The 24,410-nt window shown below is 52.0% G+C and overlaps 3 protein-coding genes across 10 annotated transcripts in view; 1 reads left to right on the plus strand and 2 right to left on the minus strand.

The window, feature by feature from the left end:
• Window positions 1-6,465, minus strand: MPZL3 (myelin protein zero like 3). The gene is made up of 6 exons (XM_090026873.1): window positions 6,328-6,465; window positions 6,070-6,236; window positions 4,806-5,016; window positions 4,183-4,348; window positions 3,499-3,562; window positions 1-2,144 (listed from the first exon to the last, which is right to left on the minus strand). Exons 1-6 carry the CDS (start codon window positions 6,398-6,400, stop codon window positions 2,118-2,120), a joined length of 708 nt encoding a protein of 235 aa, XP_089882999.1. The 5' UTR covers window positions 6,401-6,465; the 3' UTR covers window positions 1-2,117.
• Window positions 6,298-24,410, plus strand: part of CD3E (CD3 epsilon subunit of T-cell receptor complex) — a 24,640-nt gene continuing 6,527 nt past the window's right edge. Inside the window, exons 1-3 of one of the 8 annotated variants that reach the window (XM_090026881.1) lie at window positions 6,564-6,696; window positions 23,808-23,930; window positions 24,256-24,356. The gene's annotated coding sequence lies outside the window, so the exon portion shown is untranslated. Of the gene's footprint in view, window positions 6,416-6,505; window positions 6,697-19,371; window positions 24,357-24,410 lie in introns of those variants that run through there. The other 7 variants (XM_090026878.1, XM_090026876.1, XM_090026875.1 and 4 more) reach the window with 7 other exon arrangements.
• MPZL2 (myelin protein zero like 2) lies at window positions 8,852-19,374 on the minus strand. The gene is made up of 6 exons (XM_090026872.1): window positions 16,006-19,374; window positions 12,563-12,729; window positions 11,288-11,498; window positions 10,907-11,051; window positions 9,462-9,560; window positions 8,852-8,890 (listed from the first exon to the last, which is right to left on the minus strand). Exons 1-5 carry the CDS (start codon window positions 16,379-16,381, stop codon window positions 9,494-9,496), a joined length of 966 nt encoding a protein of 321 aa, XP_089882998.1. The 5' UTR covers window positions 16,382-19,374; the 3' UTR covers window positions 8,852-8,890; window positions 9,462-9,493.

The raw sequence follows: 24,410 nt of genomic DNA on the forward strand, positions 1-24,410 counted from the left end.
CATGGGAAAGTGATTTATTGACACGGCAAGCCTCAGGCAGCAGTAAGCCTGCCGTGCATCAATACAAGAGAGACCCTCCAGCTAACACCATGCATTGAAAGCAAGGGTGAGAATGGCAGCACAGGCACTAGGCCAGATGCAGGCCCCTGCTCCCATCCTCTTCCCCAGGCATGGGAACAGCTAATGAGAGAGAAGACACTTCTTTCAGCGGATACTGGAGCAGCAGTGACATGTCCAGCTCTGGTACTTTATCGGCCTCACAAACATTGGCACACAGAAATGGAGAATCAGTACTTGGCATCACAGGGATTGACAGAATCCCATTTCTCCTTCATACATCAGGGTGTAGCAACAAGCTTAGGGGTGCAGGGGACTACAGCACTTCCACAGGGGCCCAGGCAGCAGCAAGTAACACCAGCTCCATCCAGCTACTCACATTTAATGAGATGGGGACCCCTTCACATGCCTATTGCTACATGAAGACCATCATCAAACAGCAAAGGGCTGGGCCAGACCCAATTCCTGTCCCCAGCCACCTCCACAGCAACACTCCCACAGATGCACATAGAAGCAGGGCCTAAGACTTCTACAGGCAACACAGAGATGCTCCCCAGCGCTGGGTGGTGGGAATCCTACGCAGGTCCCCACAGGTGGAAGCTGTGGACAGGGGTTTTGCAGTCAGGAGGAAAGAAGGACAGTGGTAGGTGTTGCGGAGCCCGTTCTGAAGGAACTGAGGAAGCTCTGCCAACTCGCAAGCAATGCCACTCCTTGCTCTGCCAGGATCATCTGCACTCCTTGCTCTGCTTCATCATCTGATCCCAGCACTCTTTCCTGCCCAGGGCAGGGGGTCGGACTCGCTGATCTGTTGTGGTCCCTTCCAACCCTAGCATCTATGAATCTATGATCTGTTCAGTGCAGACATGGGCTTGTCACCAAAGCAGCGTGAGGCAGTTTGCCAAGTCAGTGGCGCCAAGGAAGAGGGAACACCCAGCGGGCTTGCTCCTTCCCCTGCCCTTTGGAATCTCCTAGCCCCAACCTGTCCCGACCCCGCCCTCTGCACTTGGCTGACATGCTGTCCACCTCGATCTGCAGCTTCCCAGCCTGTCTGTGGCTCCCCTGGCCTCCTGAAGTCTCACAAGACACAGCAGAAACTCCTTGGGAGCCCAAGGTGAATGCAACACAGGCTTTTCACTTGGAGGACCAGGACATCTCTGCACTAACCCAGCCACCTTCAGAAACACTGAACCACTGGGGGCTGCTTCTGCCCTGCCCTGTACAAGGCCTATTGAGGAGACCTTGCTGGGCTCCCTCAGGGTCTGCGCCTACAAGGAACAGGGCAGGAGGTGGGTTGTTTTCTTTACAGGAGAACCTCAACTCGGCCCGGACAGAGAGGGGGCAGAGGTCTTCCCAGCTTCCCATTAGAGGGAAACAGTTACAAATTAAACCACCATTATTAAACACGTAGCTTTGGTTAAAGCACATAGGTATCTAGCACTGCTGATGCTGGACACTGACGACTCAAACCAAAGAGTGCCAGGATGATCACAATGCAGGCAGCGGCTTTCTACAAGCTCAAGCTGAGAAGATGGGAGAGACAAGATGGTAACCCTGTAATTATGGATCTCCTACCAGGAAGCAATGACAAAGCAGCAAACTCTCATCATTCCAAGCCCAAACATGCCCTCTGCACCTACTCTGCAGTCATCAGCTGGTGGAAGGCTTCAGCCAAGATGCACCACTGGAAACAGAAGCATCATAGGGGAGGATGAATAAATGTGAAACCACCTAGACTTGAGTTGTCCAACTGCTAGCAGCAAACAACTAGTTTTGCTGCAGCTTGTAGGTCAAGTTACATTTCAGGTTTATCTGCCTGAGATAAAGGAAGTGGGTTGGTTTTAACATACAACACACTCACTTTTGCAATAAATACAGATGTTTAAAATCATAATTTCTATCATTCAATAAAAATTCATTCTTCTATCTCAGCATCATTCTCCCAATTCTCCAGGATAAGAGAGACGGCTTCATCCTGCACTGAGTCTCCAGGGATCTTTGGGACTTTGTGGATAGAACTTTCCTATGCTGCAATTTCTCCTTTCACCTGGGGCTTTGGCCATTCAGTATGGGTCTTCATCATCAGAGTCCTGAGCAGGAAACACAAAGGGAAATTGGACACAAAACAAAAGTATGACTTCAACAGAAACTCAGGTTGGGCAGATTCAGACAAGAGATTAAGAGTTTCCAAGAAGATGCTGGTGAAAGCCAACATCCCTGCAAAAGCCTCAGCACTAATGACTGACCGACGTGGTGAAGGACCCAGCTGCAGACACCAAGAAGATGAGCTCTTGGTATTGTGAGAAGGTGAAGTGGAGAAACAGCAAGCACTTGTTGCACCCACCCGCATCCATGACAGGCAGTCCAAGTTCCTAGAGAACTGACCCAGAGAAACTATTTCCTCCCTCCAGAAGCCCTACAAAGCACCGTGCCAGATGGGCGAAAGGAAAGCATTCGTGCTTAGGCTGCATGTTACCAGGTTCGCAGAAAGCCATACGGCACTTTAAATCTGCTCTTCAGCTTCAGTCCTAACAGCAGAACGCTTTCAGATCCGTTCTGCAAACCACAGATCTTCTGCTTTCGTTTTCCACTTCCCCTCAACACCAGACCCCTGGCTGTGCCTTGCTCGCACGCACACATGTAAATAGCTCCCCCGAGCCCTCACCCCAATTCAGGAACCAAGTCCAAACAGCTTCCTTGGACTACCTGGTTTTGCAATTTCAGATCCTCTCTGATGTGTTAGCAGCAGCACAAATCAGACAAGGAAATACTTTAGGGGAAGAAGCATTCTGGGACGGAAAGATGAGCACAAACACCCAGAGAAACACTCAAAGCCAACAGGATTACATAACTCAGCCTGGCATTTACTGCAGGGCAAAAGGAGGCATGCTAGCCCTGCTTCTACCTCTGATCTGCCCTTGCTCAGTTCCTGGTCCAGTAGCCTCCCACCTGTTCCTCTACATAGTCACTCCACTACCAGCAAGACTGCCTTCCTGGCCCCTGAGTGCTGAGGGTACCATAACAGAGCCACTGCAGGATCTGCAGGTTGGTGATGGGGTAGCGAGTGGACATGATTTCAAGACAGAATGACCAGAACCACAAAAACAAGGGAATCTCTGGGCAGGAGAGGACCCTGCTGCCCCCAGCTCTGCAGGGGCTTGCAACCTGTGCAAGAACATCAGGTGGATTTAAACATCCCTGTTTCTGTGCTGCCAAACCCTGGCTAAACTGCACCCAGGATGAGGAAATCACTGTGGCCCATACATGGGCAACACTGCTCTGGAGATCTGGATCTTCATCTCCCAGGAACACAGTATTTTCTGTGGTTTCTACCCAACAAAGCCCAGATATGGAGTGCACAGAAGAGCATCATCCCAGAGTCCACAGGTTCTACCCCTGGCTCCCCTATAGAAAAACACTTGGAAAAATGGTATGTTCACTTACCACACACTGCAGGCACCATATCCCCAGCCTTCTCATGCAGCCATCTCTCTCGCTATGTTCAGGCCTGCAGAAAGAGCATAACAGCAAGTCAGCATGTCTATATTCACATTTGCAGACAGCCCGGAGACTCTGCTTCTATCAGATCCAACACGTGGGCTCTCCCTTCTCACCTCTGACCACATTATTGTAAACACCATTTCAGGAATGAAGCTTGGGCTAGCAAGTGGGAAAACCAATGCATACGGCTCCTCATTTCAAAGCCTGGCACTTGACTAGTTTGTCATGTCTTTTTTACCACTTGACCTCCTGCACAAAATTGCTGTTTGGTCAGAAAGTTTTGACAGCCATTAGTTAAAATACCGTACGTAAAAAATTGCATGAATGTAATGTTGGCTCATCAGTGCCGCAGGTCAAACTGCTGGGTGTTGCACTGGAATAGGCAGTCCCCGCTAGTAACTTATTACCATAACTTCGTCACAACCACGGCCAGAGAGGAATCGCATGCGTTTCACTTTGCTCCACTCCTACCTGGCATTAGCAGAAACTCTTACTACCCACCCACAGAGTCTCACTGGTTAAATCTTGGACCCTGTGGGTTATAAAACAGGGGAGACCAGCAAAATGCACACGTACGATTGTAAGCCAGAGAGAAACTATAGGCTGTAGGGTACAGGCAGAACTTACTCATCAGACACTTCAATGGAGGATTTTTTATAGCCAGATTTTTTTCTATTCTTTAGCAACCCAAACTTCCTTCCCATCCTCACTAGAAGCAGAATCACCACAATGACCGACGGGATGAACACTACGATGGACAGCAACATTGCTGATGTCAACTGGAAAGACAGGCCTGCAAGAGAGAAGGAAAGCAGAGTACATACAAGAGGTGAATGCGACTTTGCTTGCTCTCTAAGGAAGCAATAATCCCTATACAGCCAGATGGCCCTTGTAACAAAATGCCCAGAGCTTGCAATGGTCCTGCAGGGAACTCAGTTCAGAAGCAGATCTGGGGCTTTCAGTGCCTATTTGAATGAAAAGCAGAGAAATTGGGGGGGTCAGGTCAAACCTGTGGGTGTACCCCAACTTCAGGGCCAGGGACACAGCTCTCATGCAGGAAAGAAGGGGCCCCTGCCCTAGGCAGCTAACAGCTGACGACAGAGCTTCGTTAATGTTTGGGGAGCCTCAAATTATCCTTAAGACAACAGTGATCAGCAATTCACATTCACCCTGCAAGGTTTTGGGACTGGAACTTGCAGACTCCCAGGTGCACGCCGATGGGTGCCAGTCACTGGTGCCTGGAGTCTTACCCCTCTCTGTGACTGTCAGCACTGTCCAGGGAATGTTGTGGTGCACGTCCGGAGGGTTCTTCACAGCGCAGGAGAACGTCCCATTGTCGATCAGCATTGGGTTTTGGATGGCGATGGAAGCATCACCCTTGGCAACATCCCCGACCCAGGAAATCCTGCCTTTGAATGTCCCCATTTCAGCTGGGTATGGCACAGACTGATAATGAAAAATCTGAGGAGGAAAAGGAGCAATTGCTCAGATAGGTGCCTCCAGAAAGGAGAGAAAAACGCCTCTTGGAGAGCAACAAGGACCAGGAGCAAACATCAAGAGTCAAAATCACAGCCCTTGAGTAGAAGACCCAGCTGGGCTCACAGGCCCACACTGGGCAGCGTAGCACCAGCTTTCCATGGGTTGTTTTTTTGGTTTTCCTTTTTGCTAAGGGATGGAGGTGTGTGCCACCACCTTCCACATCCCCTTTGAGCGCCGGCCTCCAGGGCACCTGTGTTTTCAGCAGCCTTCTGGCCAATGAACAGCTAAGGCAGAAGAGGGTCCTAGCAACTAGTATGCTACCTTGGAACCCAGGAGACCAGGACTAAAGCCCCTGATCCATAATCAACTCCCTGTACAGCTGTGAGCAAGTTACTTTGCCTCGTCATTCCCATGTCGGGCAGGAGTACGACTCCCTCCTGGCCTTGCAGAGACACTGGAGAACGAAAGACTGAGACACACGGCTACTCCAGTCATGGAGAACTATACAAGCACCTTTGTGTGACCGGCTGACGTCTTCCCAAGACAACTGCAGTCCTTCAAGGTGTCATACAAGTGTCACCGGGACTCCACCCCATTCCTGCCCTGGGCACCGCACGCGCCTGCCACAGCTTCCCGGCTACAAGCAGCGTGGCAGCCTGTCTCATACACAAAGAACGTGGGTTTCGTTGCGTCTTTATCTTGCACGACAGCTTTACAACAGGACTTGAAAAGCAGGCACCAGTGCCAGGATTTCATAACACTGTCAACAATCACGGGTAAGGGCCTGTAAACCTATAGGGACCATCTGTTGTTGTCAGTGCCTGGCGCCTGCCACGGCGCGCACGCTGCCGTCGCCCCAGCGCCCACGGCCGGGGGCCATGCCTGGCGGCGGGGGTCCAGCCCACGCCACACGCGGCGCTTTCCGTGCAGGCCTGCGTTGCAGAGCGGTGCTGGTGGTGCCATCACCCAGCGGGTCTCTCCCCATCCCCCTGCCTGCGCAGAGCGCCAGCAGCTCCGGTGCCCGCGGGCACTTACCGTCTCGAGGCCGCCACCTGCCCGGGGCCGGTAAGTCCAGTCCACCGTCAGCTTCTCGGTGAGGGGTGCGGAGGAGCGGAAGGTGCAGCTCAGCACCACGTCCTCGCCCAGGAAGGCGCGCACCTCGGGGCTGGCTCGGATGTCCATGGGCGCCACGCTGCACACACCTGGGGCGGGGCGGGGCGGGGGTCGCAGGTGAGGACACCTGCCACAGCCCCCCCCGGAAGCGGAAGTGCCGCCCTCCTTCCCCTTACTCACCGTGCAGCAGCAGCACCCCCAGCGCGGAGACGCCCCTTGGCCGCGTCCACGTCCGCATCGCGCCCGCCGCCATGGCGGCGCCGCACAGGTGAGGCCGGAAGGGGCGGGGCCGGGGCCGGGGCCGCCGCGCGTCGCCACGGCGACGGGGTGGCCCGGGGATGCGCCGAGCCGCCCCGTGCCGCCCCGCCGCGAGGGGGCTGCCTGGTCTGTAAGGCCGTGTCCGGAGCCGTGTCTTCGCGGGGCACCGCGTGTTGTGTTTGTACGCGCGCGCGACAGCAGCGCTTCCGCAGGGGACACGGCGCCCGGGTGAGCTGGCTCGCGCCGCGGCCCAAACCGGGCAGCCGGGCCCAGGCAGCGGCGTGTCACGAGGTGAGGGGCGGACCCCGGGGCTGGCGCGTGGCAGGCAGTGGGGGGTGCCTCTCGAGCCCACGATGCTCAGAGGGGGTTACAAATAAGTACGTTTCCCGGATAATTGCTCCAGTCCTCGTTTCGCTGGAGTCCTACGAGGTTTCCTGCTGAAATTGGTGGGGACCAGTGTTGGTTTGCTCGTCGGGTGTCAAACCCGAGCACGGCGCTCTTAGCGCCTGGACTCTCACGGCAGCTGGACTTGATTAACAGTGGGGTGAGAGAGCCATCGTTTAGCATCCAGCAAAAGTAAGCTATTGATAATGATTCAAAGCACCAACACGGTGCCCTAATTTTCATTCTGGTTGGTCTTTACCTTGACAAACCCTAATAGTCTCCCCCCCACACCCACACACTTTTCCAGTCCTTTTCATGGTTCAAGGTATGTTTTAGTCTTATGTTTTGGGATGTTCCTACTCGGCCCCACTCTTTCTAGGTGCAAAGCCAGCCCTGCTCAGGGTGTACGTGCCTACAGGAAGGGGCAGAAGAGGTGAGAGAGGAGCAGTAAAGGAAGCGAGCAGCAGCTGTGGGGCTGGTTGTGTGTGCTTTGGTCACTGTCTGCTTGTTGTGTTGGCCGGCCAGATCAGGTAAACAGTCGATCTGAGCCGAGAACACAATTTGTGGTAGGACTATGGGTTTCCCTAGAGTTATGTTGCAGTCATTATATTACTGTGGCCTCTGACTGTGTCCACAAGACAAATTTATATATGGCACCCAAGATAGGAAAAGAAAACATACACACCATGATAATGTGTCCACATTTTACAGGTAGGGTCATAAAATAAAGTATTCTCTAAACAAACAGGCAGATACTTGATTTAACGCTGGTTACATAGAGCAACAGCTCTGAAGTTTTGGTGGTTTTTGGTTTTGTTTATTTCCACCGAAGTCTGCAGAAGCACATTCTGCAGTGAGCATGTCAACTTTGGAAAACCCGTTACTAACCTACAGCAGTAAATAGCATCAAGACAAACTAACTTTCATTCCCCTTTGAGCCAATGTGCATATCTGGAAAGCTGCATGTAACATTGAGAGGTATCACAGCTTCTACTGACTGTTTCTGTGCTTGATACTATGCCACTAGCTACTGAACTTTGATAGCAAATAAAACTTGACTGTGATTAAGCACCGTGGGTAGTGTTTGCTTAGGAGTCTCCGGAACAGCAGTGACTGTTGCAGGCCAAAGTTGTGGCATTTGGAAAGGAATCTGTAAGCTTCGTGACCAGTAACAGAAGGTGTTACAAGGCAGATTCAGTTAACTTAAGAGAAGTGAGTGGAGGAATCTAGGCTAGAATAGCAGAGCAGAACAGAGAGCAGGATTTCCTCGTGTCAGAAGAACAGGAATGGAAGCTGCCATAGCCCCTGCCCAAAGTGTACTTGGCAATAGGCAAAGTTCCCAGTCTATCAAATTCAGACGTGCTAAGTCACTTACAATGCAAGTCATACATCAAACTGAAAAATGCATCCACTGCTAAAAATCATCACTGCTGAAGAAACAGCATGTCCAAGACTGTAACACTCCACTTAAAGTAACCTTGGGATCAAAACTCTGTTATTGCTGCCCCTCTGATTGGTCTGTCTAGATGTCTTTTTTCTTTGGTGGCATTTAGCAGGGTTTGCCAACGGAGGGGAAAATGGTGCAGACCAAATCACTTATTATTTTTAATTCTTGAGGAACAAGAGTGTACCAAGTGAATTTGTAACAACAAAGGATTCTCCTTTCTCCCATCTACAGTTGGAGTGAGATGTTGTAAACAAAATTAAAATATGAAAGATGCATCTTCAGAAATTCTTCTGCATGCCAAGATGAGGACTTTGCAAATCTCTGTTCAGTCGGCTATCCTTGGATTTCTTCTGTATCTTCTAGATTCTTTTTCTTCACAGGAGTGAAGCAAATGAAATTCTGCAAAGCTTTTCTCCAAATGGCTTCAGTTGAGTTGAAGAGCAAAGACACCTTCATTTCTGATGGGTTGAGTTCCTCCTGTTTTGCCTCAATGAAAAAGAATATGACCTTATACTTTATATTAGTGCAACCGTTTTTTCCTGGCAAGAGTTTCAAGGCAAGCAGCGGTACCACACTCGCAGCATCAGAAATGTATAACTCAGCTTTGTTCTAACATCTGAATGTGGAAGTATTAGCCACCTTCTTCAGAAGTACCTGCAGAAGAAATTTAAAGATAAAAACAGCATGTTACTACGTCCTATTCTTGAGACTGAAAATAGTGGAGAGAACTAGTGGTGCCAGAAAACCAGAAATAATGTCTAGACATACCGGCAGAGAATAGCAGCAGGTTAAGACTTTTATACAGTGGCCTTAAAATAAGGAGGGCAAAGTGAATCAAAAAGCCAACTGTAGAGGTGGTTAAAGGAGATAAATTCAGTTCTCCTTTGTTCACAAGAGCTGTATTCTAGTTGGCAGCAGTTTAGGCTTGCATCTTAATGAGCCTCAACCCTGACGGGAGAAACCAGTCATAGGGCTGAAGGTGAATTCTGCCTCCCTGGGCCATTCAGCTCTTGTTCTCTCTGGCAAGGGGCAAGGCTGTTGGCCAGAACAGTGCTACATGTGATTGTGGTCATGGCAGTTTCTGTACTGTGGGTGCCAGGACCTGTAACATGGGATGGATCTGAGACCTATTGACTTAATTTACTCCAGCTGTGTAATTAAGCCATGTAAAACCCCCTCTCAAGCCTGCCCAAGCGCTGATCCAGACTAGTCAGGGTTTGGTTACCTTCACTATATGTAGCGTTTAGTAAGGACTCTTTAGTCTTTAGCTTCTAATGAAACAGCTGCCATCTCTTCTGTACTCTTCAGTTTTTCCTTTTCTGGACTGTTAATAAAAAAGAAGGTACAAACAACCATCAGATAATGTGGCCCCAGATTCCTGAGTCAGAAGGAGATAATAAGCATGTTATATAGAAGGTGCACCATGCTTTGCACAGAGGGCCCTGGGTGTCTGGCTTAAGAAAGACAGGACAATGTCTAACTTCCACTGGCTGTGACCCCACCCCAGAGGCAGCCCTGTGTTTGACACACCACCTCCACTTAATTTTCTCTGACCCACTCATCCTCTGCCAAACTTGGCCGCCCAGCATTTTATCCAAGCCAGTTGGACTGTGCAGTGTCGGAGCTGGAGGCACAAAAGGGTGGAAGTAACGCAACAGATGCAGTGAAAAATGTATGGGTGAGTCGCCCCGAGTGGTCAAGAACATCACTGATCTCTTTGGAACCAGCGGTCCAAAGTTATTCAAGCCGCTTCTCTAGGTGCCTCTCCAGCCAGTCCTGCACAGGCGGTGTGCGGTTAACACTAATGCCGTGTGTTACAGGATGTTGTCCTGTGAGCCCTTTATGTGCATGGCTAGTGTGAGGTGGCATTGCATCTGTTTAGACAAACAGCAGATTGCAGGTGGCATTGAAACTGTTCAGGCAGGGCAGCTGAAGGCTGCAGGTTACCAGGCAGCTTGATCACAGTTGGTCAGATGTGGTCTCCCAATCCCTGTCCTATTCTGTCATCCAACTCTTTCTAAAACAAAAAGCTTCTTGGGATCAAGTCTTTTAATTTCATTCCCCAGAATATCTTCTGTCTCTTTCTTTCTGCCTTAGTCGTGCTCACAAAGCCATAGCCCATTACCCAGCTGCTATTTCTCTAAATGACAGAGCCGCACATTTTGTGGCAATACTGGCATGATGGTACTGAACCTGTCCTTAAGCCTGTACTTGTTCAGCTGGTAAGAGCTGTAAAAGTTGGCTTTGTCCTCATGTAAAAGATACTACTTAAAGCTGTAGCTACATGTGGCCAGAAAGTAATCATATTTGATGTGTCCTTTTGTGTGCTGAACAGGCAAGAGTTTATCCTAATTGCAGAGGACGTACCTGCCACACCTGCCCTGGTAGACAGTGGTGCACCTCTCCTTTACCCCCAGCATAGGCAAAGCAAACTTCCCCCCACAGCTGGCTTTTCCCGACTGCTCCGCCATGAGTAGGAGCAGAGTTATGACTCAAGGGCTCATTCCAGCTGTGAACCCTCTACTGGGGATGGCAACAAGGGGCCAAATATGCCCACTTGTTTCGGAGGACTTTGTGCTGAAGATGCTTTGCTGTAGCGTGCTAGCTACTGGTTCCAGACTCCCATGAAGATGCATTTTAAGAAGGCTTCTCAGAAGCCCCTGTCCTTACAGCTCTGTCTCCACCATCTCGGTGCTCTTCTCTTGCCGTTTCCTCCGGTAGTATCGACAGAGAACTACAACGATCACCAGAACGATCATCAGGGCACAGGCAGACCCAATAGCCACTGCCAGGTAGTGGATTTCTGAAAAACGCACTGCACAGAAGACAAACAAATGAATGAAAGGGGGGGCGAAATCTGGGGCTCAACACATGGCTGGGAGCCAGGGACTCCTGAGCTCAGTCCTTCAGACCCACAAACTACATTTGTTTATTTTCCTCCCATACCCCGTCTTTCATCTTCCTCCCCTCTTGTGTTTTGACCGTCGTAGTGGGGAAGGTTACCATTCCCGCACTGGTTAATTCCCTACTAGTTGTGACAGTGCTACGTACCGCTCTGCACAACGCTGAGCCGGATTTCACCAATCGTGCCGCTGACGTCTGGTGGGTTCTTCACCTGACAGGTGAATGTCCCGTTGTCGGTCGGCTTCAGGTTCCAGATGACAATGGATGCATCGTTCTTATGAATATTCCCATCCCAAGTAACACGGTCTTTAAACCGCCCAGTAAGCAGAGGATAGGGCTGGCCTTGGTAAAAGAACACCTAGGTGGTCAGGAAGAGGATGTGTTACTGTCCCCATGTGGTACTGTACCCCTCCCCAACCTGGCTGAGGCAGCTGCCTGTTCATAAACTTGTGCTCAGGACCATTCTGTGAAGGCTCTAGACATTCATAAAACAAGCAGGACTGTGGGACCGTGCTGCCCCCACTTCAGCTTGGGGACCCCACTTAGGCCCCAGCTGCCCTCATGCAACGCTATTCTGTCTAATTACTATAGGTCCTGTCCTAGGTACGCTTTAGGGTGTATGCCGGCTATCGCTGGCACAGAACCTGGCGGCACCAGTGGGAAGCAGCCATGCACGTGAGCACGGTGGGATGGGAATAAAGTCACAGGTCCCCCTTAAACATGGCTCCCTTGATCCTAGCTGCATATCTCCTGCGTCCTCACTCCTGGTTCCTTTTCTCATGTGTTTTTTCTCATGTGTTTGCACCTCTGAAAACACATGCAGCTTCTGTCCCAGTTGTTGAGGCTTGGAGGAGGGCCTGGGCCAGGCAGGCGGGCGCTGTGCTGAATCAGCCTCTCCCAGCAGAGCTCAAAGACTGCCCTCATTCTAAAATGGATCCTTCATGAGGCACAGTAGCACAGAGAGAGACAGCCTGGCCCAAGCTGAATTTATGGTAGCCTGTTGAACTCTGTTTCGTTTTTAATGGGGCCCTTACTCGTGCATTTTCCCTGCAAAATAATACTGTAGCTGCAGTGCAGACAGGACCAGATTCAGCTTTGATGCAAGTAGGTGCAGTTCCGCTGGGCTCTCCAGTGTTTTAAGTGTTTTAAATTGGATTTGGCCTGACCTATTTAAAAATGGGTCTAACCAGGTTTAACAGCCGGAATAGCCAGGGCCACAGGCCAAAGCTACCCATGAAAAGAGGAGTTAGTTGAATCAGTAAAGACAAAAGCCACACCACAGTCCTACGTGACTACTTGTCTGCTGTCCTCACCCATGTTCGCACCTTAGATTGTTACACTCCTATTGCTTAAGTGCTGTGCCTTGGGCAAGGTCTGCATGAGCAATGCTGTAACACGCTGGAGAGTAAGGTTTCCACTTACAGACTCATCTGAGCCTTTATCCTCGGGCCGAAAGTTCCAGGTCACCGTCAGTTGTGGGCCAATGGGGCTAAAGGTGGAAAAGGTGCATTTTAAGCGTATGTTAGTCCCATTCAGAGCTTCCTCCCCTCTGGAAGTGTGGATTTCCACAGCTGCTGCAGGCCACAGTGCTGTAGGGAAAATAACAAGGGGATGCGGTAAAGAAAAGCTGTAGTCTGGAAGCAAGTTCCTAGCCCTTCCTTCGACACGGCGGGCCCTGGCTGGAGCCTGCTATATCAACTGCTGTTAATGTGTAAACTAAGAATCCTAAGAGCACGCTTTTAAGTACTGGTGATAAGAGTCTTGCATGTGTAGAACCTTGAGGATCCCAAAGCACTTCTCATACACACTCAGCTGACACACGAGCTGCACAGAGGTGATTTTGGGTGGGTGTTTGCTATGTCCTTGGGAACTTTAGTGTTACTGGCAGTGGGGGCCACTTCTCTGTGGAAGGAACGCTTGATCAGGGTCTAGTGTTATGGTCTCAAGTGCCTCTTGCTGAGTTGGGGCCTTCGCAGATTTAGTTTAAATGGCTCTGGAAATCATCCTTGAATGCACTGGAAATGGTAACCCAAGGCCAAAGTTTTTCCTGTGTGCACACTGCATCCTTTTGCAGAAGGCCAGTGCCCAGCACTGTGCTTTCATGGTAGTGTAGCAGTGCCTCAGCGGGGATTGTCTTTTGGGGCTGAATCCCACCTGAAGGAGTCTGATGGCACAGATGATCCCCAAGCCTCCCTTTCATGCAGTGAGTCAGTTTTGTGCTGACCGGCCTCTTCCAGGATTTGTTACTTTTCCCTTCGTCCTTCCCACGGTGCAACTCCTACGTGGGATGGGGCACAAGGACTTAAATGGAACAAGCTGTGCAGCAGGTCTCTGGGGATGGCAGATAGCTGGCCTGCTGCAGCTGAAGTTTCATAAGTCGGGCAGGTTTGGGTCTGGCTGCTGGTTTCATTGGGGACTGATGTGGAGAAGCTCCCAGTAGGAGCCATGGGATACTGTTGGTTACTGGGCAGGAGGCTGCCTTCTCTCTGAACCAATATAGAAAGGTTTGGCCCCAGAAGCTGCTGTGCCACTGGAAGTGCTGCCTTTGTGCTGTGAAAGAAACCTGCCACTGGTAGGCAGGGCAGGTCCCGTGTGGCTTTTGGAATACCTGGAAACCTCTGTGTCCCGGGCCTGTTCCAGGTAGGCGACTCCTTTCCACTTCGGCAGTTCCCGTCTTCCTGTCCTCGTGGCTCATGCTGCTGAGAGGTGTTAAGCAACTGCCCTCTCCCACCGCAGATAGGGTGGGTAAAGTCTCTTCTTTACACACACTGTGTTATCAGGTAGCGTTTTTAATGCACTTGAGAATGAAAACTGCTGCACACAGCAAGATGTCCCCACTGGGGAGCATGCATGGCCCAGGCTGCTCCTGCTGCCCGATTATGGGCTGGCTGCTGGGTGGTGGTTTGGGGTAGTGCCAGCAGCTCATACAGGAAGTCCCCACTGTCGCATCTTTGTCTGCCAAACATCCGGAGTTAAAAAGCAAGAAACAAAAAACCCACCCCCGCTGAGTTTATGAAACAAGTAAACACTAGGGTAGGCTGCTAATGAAGAGTGGCCAGAGATGAGGAGTGGGAGCGGGCAGGAAGAAGCAGGGCCCATAGAAGCCAGAAAGCATCTCTTGTCCAAAGCTCTTGGCTTTGGGGCCCTCATTCTGCTCCTGCTTTCCTTGATTTAATGCAGCCGCTTAGTGACCTTGAGCCCAATGTGTACCATTGTGAGAGTAGGATCAGTCCCTTAAGCCCTGCCTACTCAGGGAAAACAAGTGCTTTTTCAGTTGGGTCCTTTGCTAAATCCAAGATAAGGGCTAACATGCATCTGTCCAGCAGTGCTGGGAGGATTCCAGGGGCATCCACTCTGCTGAAATACTCACCTGTCTTACCCACGGAGGCATGGCCCTAGTGCCCCGGCGGCCCTCCCCCATGTACAGCTCACTGCCCCAGGCAGCGATGCAGTTGTGGAGCACAGAGCTGAAGCACAACCTATGCTACAGAGGTTTCCCTGCAGAACTCCAGGCATCATGGAAGACATGCTGTTTGAATGGGGATGGGACAGGGACTTCTAGCCTGGGAAGGAGGAGACGATCCTTCTAAAGTGGGCCGCCTAAGACCATGCTTGCACATGGGGAGCGGCTTGGGGAGGAGATGTACATTCATACTCCCAGGGCGAAGGGTGGGAGACATCACGCATGTTCATACCACATAACTGATTCCTTAACTCGGCTTCACACAGCAACTGCTTCTGCCTTCCCTAAATGAACAAATCTTGAATAACTTCCAGCTGGTCACCTATTAGACTCCTGTGGAGATGCCACCCATTTTAAACCTAAATTCACCCCTGTCCCAGCTGCTTTGAAGTAAGCCCTTTACTGCAAAACAATCCATTTGGGGCTGAAGAACATAGTTTGATTCAAAAGGAAAGGGGTCTGCATTTTTAAGCTTTCTGTCCAAATAATTGGCTGGTGTTTAGTTTCCTTGGCTGAAGTGTATGGGGTTACATGGGAGGGAGGAGTGGGGGTTGCCATAAAATACTCCCAAAATAAACTAAAACCCTAAAACCTGGAAATAAGCAGTTTTTACATTTCACTCTTTTGTTTTCACAAAAATATCTGGGAAATATGATGTGTTTTACCTTAAAAGTAGCACATGCTCACGAGAGGTAGTACTCAAATGTTTTGAAATGTCAAACTTGTGCATTTGAGAATCTTTTGGCTAATATAAGGTTTCCCAGAAAAAGTCTTGACATCCAATTGAAAAGGAAATCCCCATATCACCATAGGCTGTAAAAAGAACAAAGCTAAGGGTATTTTTTTCACAACAGGGTCCAAGAAAAAGGTGTCTGAGTTGGAAAATGGTGAGAGAAGCAATAGAAAACATTGGGGGTCTCTGCTCAGAGTCAGATCCCAGTTGAACCAGTGTAAGTCCTCATCAGTTCCACTGAGGTCGGTGTCTTTGTTCTGGATGTACGCTAGTGTCGGAGATCTGAAACCAGCCCTGACTCTCTGCTAATCTCTCCATTTTTAATGTGACAAAGATGGTGAAAGAGTCACTAAAAGTAAAGTCCAAAGAGCGCCTGGCTGGAGCAGGGCCGGAGGGGAGGAAGTGGTGGTAACTGGAGCTCAGAATGCACTCAGTGTTTGCCGCCCTCCCCTGAACACACCTAAACCTGTTTGTCCAAGAAACACAATCGCCCCGTAGCTCTCAGCAAAATCAGACCAAAAAAATTGCAACCACGTTCTGGCTTACACAGAAATGCCTGAGATTTCTACAAAGTCACTGTCTTCAGGAGGAAGGCGACTTAAAGAGCAGGAGGGTAAAGTCCAAGGGGCAACTGAGGCCAAAGAGAAAAATAAGTAAAGAGTTCCTTACCTAGGATCTGTGGCCCAAGAAGGAGCAGAGCCCCCACCCAGCTGGGGCCAGGGGCTGAGGACGGCAAGTCCATGCTGCAGAGACTCCCCCAGTGCCCAGTGGCTCCCCTCCCCCAGACGACTGGGTGAGGAGCAATCTCCCAGAAGTCTTCCCTTCCTGGGACTGTTTCCCCACTTGCCTCACCCTGCCAGGCTTGGGAGCCCTTGCTCCAGCCTGAGTCACCGAGCAGGAGCACTCCCGTGCCCTTGCGCTGGAATGAAAGGTGGGGCCAGCAAGCTCGCCTCCCTCCCACAACCCAGGCAGATTTGCAAAGGGATTGATCTCTCCTTTCCCCTTGCCAGCTTACTCCACCTTCCACTTGAAGCCATCCTTCCATTGAGAGAGGATGGAAAATCTGCCCCAGGGTGTTTACAAACACAGCTGAAGGGAGTACTGATTGTTTTTCAAATCCTCTGCGAAGGACAGTCCTTATGGCAGCAATACAGGTCTCCTCCTGACTTCCCACTCAACCTACGCCCAGAGGCAAGAGGAGAAAAAAGCTCTTGCTGAAACAGAAGTGCCTGCAGTAACAGCACTGGGAGCAGGTGTGAACACATCCTTCTGTAAAATGGGTGTAATCAGAGAGGGCGCTCTAGCATCCCTTCTACAGTGCAGTAAACAGCCTAGAGGAATAAGGAACTCGACGGCACCGGGTATTTTCCTCACAAGTAGAGAGGAGAAGTGTCCGCATTAATAAGATAAGAGGGTTTGCGGTAGAGGGACGAAGTCGCTTCTGGCTGTCCTTAGAAGAGAGTAGAAGTGGCTGCGCCTTATGGTTTTAGCAGGTCCTTAAGTTCCTACCTCCCTGGTTCCTAGGGCACAGTTATCACAGAACAGAGACCTCAGTTGCACGAACTGCCTTCCCCCAACGCACACACCTTCCTGGGGGTCGCCGTGCTGGGGCCGATTGCGGTCCGGAGGGCCGTGGAGCTGAACTCCCTGCTCGCTGGCGGGGCCTCGCTGGGATACGGTATGCTGCCAGAAACAGCCTGAGGACCGTAACCTGGAGCTGCCCATTCTCCAGTGCTCTTACCCTCCGTTTAGGCCTGGGGACAATGAAAGCACGTGAACAGGGCAAGGAGACTGCGGTTTGATGAAGAGAGCCTGGGGTAGGAGCTCACAGGTTTTGCCAGAGGAGAGACTACAGGTTCAGAGAGTACATCTCCTCTCCCACTTGCTGTCACACCCCTCCCTGTGCCAGCTTGCTAGGAAATGAGCAACGTGTCATCAGCTTCTTTTAATGCAATCTGGAAGCAAGCAGAAGCCCCAGCACCGCATGCCCAGTCAGCAGTCTGTGGACTGATGGTGCGCACAGCTGGCCTACAGGCTCACAGTCCTGTTACTGGCTGTAAAACACCATCCATGGCTATTTCCACTGTGTGTTTTGTCCCCCCATCCCCTCTTTGCTTCATATCACCAGAGTTTCCTTAATTGCTCTTCAGAATTATTTCTCCCATTCTCTTACTTTTAAAAGTTGCCTGTCAGGCATTAGTTTTCTTGCATGCGGGGGGGCGGGAATGTGTGTGCTGCCACGATCCTTGTCTTAAACTTCTGCATAAAATGGATGGACCACTGTTAGAAACGGTGCTGAAGATGGTTTATGGCTGAAAAAGAGCACCGTCTGCAGAGATTTCTGAGTCAGCAGCTGGGACAGAATGGGCTGGAGTGCTCTGGGCAAAAGTGAGCGGAATAAGAAGAGGAGGCTTGATTAAAAAGGGCTTGGTTTCTAGAGAATTACCAGGGAAGGTCATTCCAAAAGATTAAGTCACTCCCTGCATGAGCTCCTGTTTCTGTGGAAGGAGAGGTGATGCCAGCCTACTCCTGCAATTGCTGGGATGTGGTGGCTTCCGGCGCTTTGCTACAGTTTCAGAGACCTGAATCCATGTCCTGCTCTGGGCACATCTCAGAGGCTGACCCCAGCTGCCCCAGCTGCAAGTAGGTACCCTGGTCACTCATCCTGGGGGGTTAAAGGTGGCTGTATGTGAAGCCTGCACTATGGGCACTGCTGCGCCTCCCCCATGCTGGCTGGGTTGTTTGACTTGGGTGGGCCTTTTGAGTTGTGGCAATTTGTGTGCTATTTGCAAAGGGCTTTCAGATTGTGGGGTGAAGAGGGGTATTTGTGAGGAGCGTTATAAGGGCTCCCCTCACCATCAGGCCAGGGAGAAGCAAGTTTCCTGCTGCTCCTTGGTGCCCCCTCCCTGGTGGCATAAGGAGCACCCTGTGGAGCCCTTTCGCCCCCTGCCTCTGGAGAGGCTCTCACATCACCACGGCCCCTGGGAGCCACTGCAGCCCCCTTCCGTCTCCCCTCGGGGCCTTGCAGGAGCGCAGGAGGTGTTGTTCAAGAGCAGGACATTTGGTCCCTGTCTGCAGTCCCTTCTGGAGCATGGAAACTTGTGCCAGGGAGAAGGAAAAGGCCGGGCTCCGTGCGCACGTGACTGAGTTCTTGTTAATTCCTGCAGATGGAATCCGTTGGCCACAGGCCTGGGAGCAGCCAGGGAAGCAGCTGCTGTGGCCCAGGGCCCACCCCTGGCAGGCAGGGCGACTCCTTCCCCGCATAGTCTGTAAAGAGCCGACGGGATGGAGCTGTGCCGTCAAGAAGCGGTCACTCTTGTTAGTTCTGCAGAATCCCACAGTATGCAATTCTCTAGCGCTGTGGGCCGCTCTGGACTGGCTGCTCCGTGTGGTTTGGGTTCAGGCCTGAACTTGCAGCAGTTTGGCAATTCTCTTCTGTTTTGCCCCGTGGCTCCCTTTCCAGGTGGGGGAGGCTGGCCCAGTCCCACAAGGGTGCATGTGTTTCCTGATTCTGAGGAAGCAGATCCATCCTAATTGCAGAGCGTTCGGTTTGGGTACTAGGCCTTGCCTCATCTGCTGTGCACAGGGAGGGGATGGATCAGGGTGTGGGCAGCAGCACAATGGGCTGTTCTCTGCTGTTTCATCCTTCCTGAAAATGGCTCCTACAGCCTGAGCTCCCCTGGGAATTGATGCTTTTTCACCTGTGTCCCCTAGAGCAGTGGTTCTCAACCTTTTTTGTACCAGGAGCCATTTGTAAACATCTATGCCCAGTCTTGGCCCTGTGCCCCTCACTCCCAACACGCTGCCCCCAGACCCCAGCCCTCCAGTGTGTGGGGCACGGGGGCCATAAGCAGTCCCTTGCGAGCTGGAACTGACGTCCTGCAAGGGAAAAGCCACAGTTTCCCACCCTTTTCTCCTTTCAAGAAGAATGCATTTTTAAAGTTTGTTCATGACCTTTCATCTATTCGTGCAACCCACTTTTGGGTCATGACTCATGGCTTGAGAAGCGTTGTCCTAAAGTGTCATTCATCCTAGGTGCTCCCAGATGAAGAGAACACAGTGAACCTTAACCAGGAGCAGCAATTTACCTTTCTGTACACCTTATACTCCAAACATCTCGTAAAAACTGCACACTAAGAATGCAGCCATGGCTTAAGCGGAGTGTGACAGCTGAGAAGGAGATGGTGGCAGAAAGGAAAAGACATTTTGGTCAAAGGCCCTAAGGAGCAAGTCTTCTCAGTTTATGAAAACTGCCCAGTGGAATCGAAAGTGTCCATGCAAAGAAGGTAGCTCCTGGTTTCCAGCCTCTGCTCAAACATCCCCCAGGGCTGGGAGCAGAACCCAGAGTCTTCACAGCTCTGTCCCCTGCCTCTGACTGTCGCATCTAAGCAATCATTTACACTGCAGCCAGGAAATACGGGAGCAGGTCTGGGCAGGTCTCCAGGCTTCAGGCCTCCACAATGTCCCAGAGATAAGAGTCCCTGAGGACCCAGGTGCAAATGATTGGTTTATAAAAGATATCACATCTACTCAAAAAACCCTGCCTGGTTTAGAGAGTGAATTTCAAACCCAAAAAAAGTAAAGAGCCTTCAGATAAGGATTGGACAAAGGCAGTTGGGTGCTACTCCCTCTGCCCATTTCAGCATCTGTTCCCGGAGCTGCCCCAAGTGATAGTTGTTTAAGTCTTTCATGCTTGCATGAAGAAAGAAGTACAGAAGCCCTGGCATTGACCACTGTTTCCTGCAGAGTGCACAGGTCCTTGTCTGGTGGCTGGCACCCAGCTATACAGCTCTGGCTCCGGGATTTCCAGCACACTGGATGATGTCATTACAGTTCAGATGGAAGCAGGGTTTTGTGGTTAAATTAGGGAATTCAATGACTCTGGGGTTTCATAGTTTCATAGCTTGTAGGGTCGGAAGGGACCTGAGCAGATCATCAAGTCCGACCCCCTGCCATGGCAGGAAAGAGTACTGGGGTCAAATGACCCCGGCAAGGTGATTATCTAGCCTTGTCTTACAGACCCCCGAGGTAGGAGCCAGCACCACTTCTCTTGGAAGTTGGTTCCAGATCCTAGCCACCCTGACAGTGAAGTCGCGCCTCCTGATGTCTAGCCTAAACCTACCCTCTGCCAGCTTGTGACCGTTATTCCTGGTCACTCCTGGCGGTGCTCGGGGGGACAGGGACTCCCCCAGTGCCTGCTGGTTCCCCCCGACTAGTCTGTAACAGGCCATTAGCTCCCCCCTTGGCCTTCTCTTGCGGAGGCTGAACAGGTTCAGGTCCCGTCGCCTCTCCTCATAGGCCCTGCCCTGCTGCCCCCTGACCATGCGAGTGGCCTCCTCTGGACCCTCTCCATGCTGTCCACATCCCTCCTGAAGCGTGGCGCCCAGAACTGGACACAGGACTCCAGCTGCGGCCTGACCAGCGTCGCGTAGAGGGGGAGGATCACCTCCCTGGACCTGCTCGAGATGCATCTGTGGCTGCACAACAAGCTCTGGTTGGCCTTCCTGACCGCGTCCCCACACTGCCGGCCCATGTTCATCTCGGCATCAGTGATGACTCCAAGATCCTTTTCCACCTCTGCGCTGACGAGAAGGGAGTTCCCCAGCCTGTAGGTTTGGTGCTGGTTCTTCCTCCCCAGGTGCGTCACCTTGCACTTGTCAGTGTCGAATCCCATCCTGTTCTCATCCGCCCACCCCTGTAACCTGTCTAGGTCCAATTGCTGCCTATTCCTCCCATCTAGCATGCCCACATCCCCCCACATCTTAGTGTCGTCAGCAAATTTGAGCAGGTGCTTTTTACCCCCTCGTCCAAATCACTGATGAAGATGCTGAACAGCACGGGCCCGAGGACCGAGCCCTGGGGGACCCCGCTGCCCACATCCCTCCAGGTCGGAAATGACCCGTCCACCCCCCGCTCTCTGGGTGCGGCCCTCCGGCCAGTTGGCGACCCATTTGACTGTGTGGGTGTCAACACCACGGCCCCCCAGTTTCTTAATGAGAACGGGGTGAGACAGCGTGTCGAAGGCCTTCTGAGAGTCCAGGAAGACAATGTACACTGCTACCCCTGCATCTAAAGATTAGGTGACCTGGTCGTAGAGGCCACCAGGTTGGTCTGACAGGACCTGCCACTGATGAACCTGTGTTGGTTGTCCCTAAGCATAATCTCCACCCCCAGCCCCTCATGAACATGTGCCAGGATAATTCTCTCAAAAAGCTGACCCAGGTTCGAGGTAAGACTAACTGGCCTATAGTTCCCCGGGTCCTCCTTCCTCCCCCTTTTGAAGATGGGAACCACGTTGGCCCTCTTCCAGTCCCCTGGCACCACACCAGAGCACCACGAGTGCTCGTGCAGCCGTGCCAGGGGTCCCGCAATGACCGCAGCTAATTCCCTCGGTATTCGGGGGCGGAGATCGTCTGGACCAGCTGATTTGAATGCATCCAGCCCCTCCAGAAGTTCCCTGCCCTAGATCCTCACTGACCCTTGGCCTAGGTGCGCCTCCCCTGGGCCCTGAGGGGGGCCTGGGGTGGAGGGGGGGTGACTGTTCCAGTCCCTGCTCAGGAAAATGGAGCAAAGAAGTTGTTAAATAGGTTAGCTTTGTCATCTGGTGTGACGACCAAATTTCCTAGCGTGTCTTGCAGGGGCCCCACGTTACCCCGTACCGTCTCTTCTGTCTCCTGGGAAAGCTGCTTCCCCTCTGTGCCCGAGTCCCATTGAGCTGGTCATTCCTTAACCCTCGGCACTCACGTAGCACTGCCCATGTGTACAAGCCGTGGCTGGTGTGAGATCCTGTCTGACTGTCACAGGTGCTGAGCCCTCTGGAATGAGTGCAGGCACTCAGTGCCTCTGACAGCCAGGTGCTGGGGTCGCACGCTGAGTGTCCAGGATCAGCACCTGCTTCTGCAAATGTAGGCCTAACAACTTGGCAGGGCCACGTCACTGCCAGGCAGTGATGGCCCCGGCCCCAGCCCGTCTCCTTGCAGGAGCTGCAGCGGGGGCCCCAGTCAGGGAACAAGCCTAGGAATGGCACCTCTCCCGTGTGCAAAGGTGCCTGCTCTGCAGGCCAGAGTGCTGCTGAGTGGGGAACGGCCCCCTCTAGCGGCATCACGCCACTGCTGTGCTAATCTTAAAACCCAGCGTGTCCCTTTGATTGCCGTGTATGAAAGATGTCAGTGGGCTCCTCCAGCCTTCCCCTCCTCCAGGCGGTAGAGGCGGTGCCCTCACCCCACCGTAGGAGAGAAACCCTCCCCCTGCCCGGAATGGCAGCCCCCCAGCCCAGCTTTGCTCACGTGGCTCCCACAGACAACTTAACTTCTGTAGGGGCACAGGGTTGCCGGGCAGATTCATGTAAGCCAGGGCCACTGGCAGTCATAGCAAGGGAAGAGGTTGTCTGAGCATCCTTGGCCTCCCCACATACCCTGCCACTTGCAGCTTAGCGGGTGCATACATGTGAGGCACAGAATTGGGAAGACCCATTTTATGGCAAATTCAGGTTCCCAGCGCATGTGTAAATGCTGTCATGTGCGTGCAGAGTTCCCCCTACCTGCAAGCTTGCCCATCAGCAATCCTTTCGTCCCCACTGGGTCCATGGCACATGCTTTGGGAAGTGCCAGCATGTAGTCCCTGCCTCTACTGGGTCGGGAGCAGAGTCACGGAGGTTCCCGTGTTTGTCCTGGACCTGACTGCAGTGGAACAGGGCTGGCACGAGTAGAGGTGACTGCAAGGGCAGGGACCACATAGCTGCTTCCTAGTTATTTGCTAATTCTCCGCCAGAGCCCAAAGTAGCAGCTTGCGCTGAGCTGTCTGCTGCCGTGGACATGATGTACTCCTGTGCATGTGGTATCAAGTGGCAAGTGGGTGAACCAGAGCCTGGAATGGCTCGGGACACATTGCCCTTTCCCTGGTCAGTTGTCACGTGGCTTGGCACATTGCTGTCTACTTACTTTTTCACTTACTTCTGGCCATGACCATCAGGGGTTGGGTGGGTGCTTCCCAGTTGGAGAAAAGGGCCCAGTCCCTGCTGAGAGGCAAGCGCCACACATCTGGCTGTGGGGACAGTTGCATACATGTGTAAGCTGCTTTCAGGTTCCTCCTCTTCCCTGGCACTGCCAGTGGGAGTTTGTGCAAAGTGAAAGGGTGGGGAAGGATGTCACCCCATAGGAAGCATCGTGGGAGAAAGCAGAGAGGCAGACATCTGGGCGAATGAAGCTGGTCTACTTGTCCATGGGCCCATGGGGTCCCATGAGAAGCAGGCTAGTATCTGCCAGGTGGCTCCTGAGGGAGCAGTGCCCCGAAACATGCTCACGCTGGTAGTCCTGGTAGCAGGGAGCTTCCCATTGTGTAACACCAGCATTCAAGCCCAGCCCCAGTGAGCGAGTTTAATTTGGTTTGTTTAATTCAGTCTTGTTGTTATTCTCGGTTGTAAGCGTGTCAGCCAGCTCACCGCTGCTTAGTTTTCTCTCCACCTTTTTCAGATTTTCTACCCCACTCATCCCTGCAGCACAGGAACTTCAGACCTTTGTACGACCATCATGGCTATTGCCGATCTGTGTTACAGCAGCATCGAGGGGCCTGACTCCAGGTATCGCCCTGTTCAGGTAGGTCCTAGGCTTCCCACCTCTTTCGTAGGAGGCAGCCTCGCCCCAAGGACCTTGCTGTGGAGCTCAGGCTGGTTGTACAAGATGTCTCTGTGTGGCTGGTCCCGGCTCTTGCAGTATTTTCAGTCGTTACGTTTGTTGTCATCACTTTGCTAACTTGATTGTAACACGCTGAACTTGAAAACTACTAACTCATCCAGAACTGTGGACGTGTTTGTGGAAAGTATGGTCAGCAAGTCAGCTGCGGTCCCTTCTGCCCCTGCTCCCTGTCCTGGGGCAGTCATGAGGATGGAGCGAAGGGCAAATGGCTGCCTCTTGCTTCCAGTGACGTTCAGATGTGCAGACGCTTCGAGCCTCCGCACTTCCTGGCACAGGCTTGTTTTACGTTCAGTCTCCCCAAGCTGCTCGTGCAGCACGCTGGAAACGGTAAGTCCTCTCTGCACTGCCTCAGCGACTGTCATCAGTTCTGAGAAATGCTTT

This window comes from Crocodylus siamensis, chromosome 14 (genome assembly GCF_052110815.1).
Source record: "Crocodylus siamensis isolate JL-2025a chromosome 14, ASM5211081v1, whole genome shotgun sequence".
Lineage (NCBI taxonomy): Eukaryota > Metazoa > Chordata > Crocodylia > Crocodylidae > Crocodylus > Crocodylus siamensis.

What these genes read in the sequence shown, in the direction of transcription:
- MPZL3 (XM_090026873.1), bottom strand. Translation starts at nt 6,400, where the DNA reads ATGGCGGCGGGCGCGATGCGGACGTGGACGCGGCCAAGGGGCGTCTCC. An exon ending in GGGGGTGCTGCTGCTGCACG is followed by an intron (nt 6,237 to 6,327) that starts GTGAGTAAGGGG and finishes GCCCCGCCCCAG; the next exon opens with GTGTGTGCAGCGTGGCGCCC. An exon ending in TCCATTGAAGTGTCTGATGA is followed by an intron (nt 3,563 to 4,182) that starts GTAAGTTCTGCC and finishes CTCTTTCTGCAG; the next exon opens with GCCTGAACATAGCGAGAGAG.
- MPZL2 (XM_090026872.1), bottom strand. Translation starts at nt 16,381, where the DNA reads ATGGAAGGATGGCTTCAAGTGGAAGGTGGAGTAAGCTGGCAAGGGGAA. An exon ending in TCTTGGGCCACAGATCCTAG is followed by an intron (nt 12,730 to 16,005) that starts GTAAGGAACTCT and finishes TTTTCCCTACAG; the next exon opens with CACTGTGGCCTGCAGCAGCT. An exon ending in GAGATGGTGGAGACAGAGCT is followed by an intron (nt 9,561 to 10,906) that starts GTAAGGACAGGG and finishes TTTTATTAACAG; the next exon opens with TCCAGAAAAGGAAAAACTGA.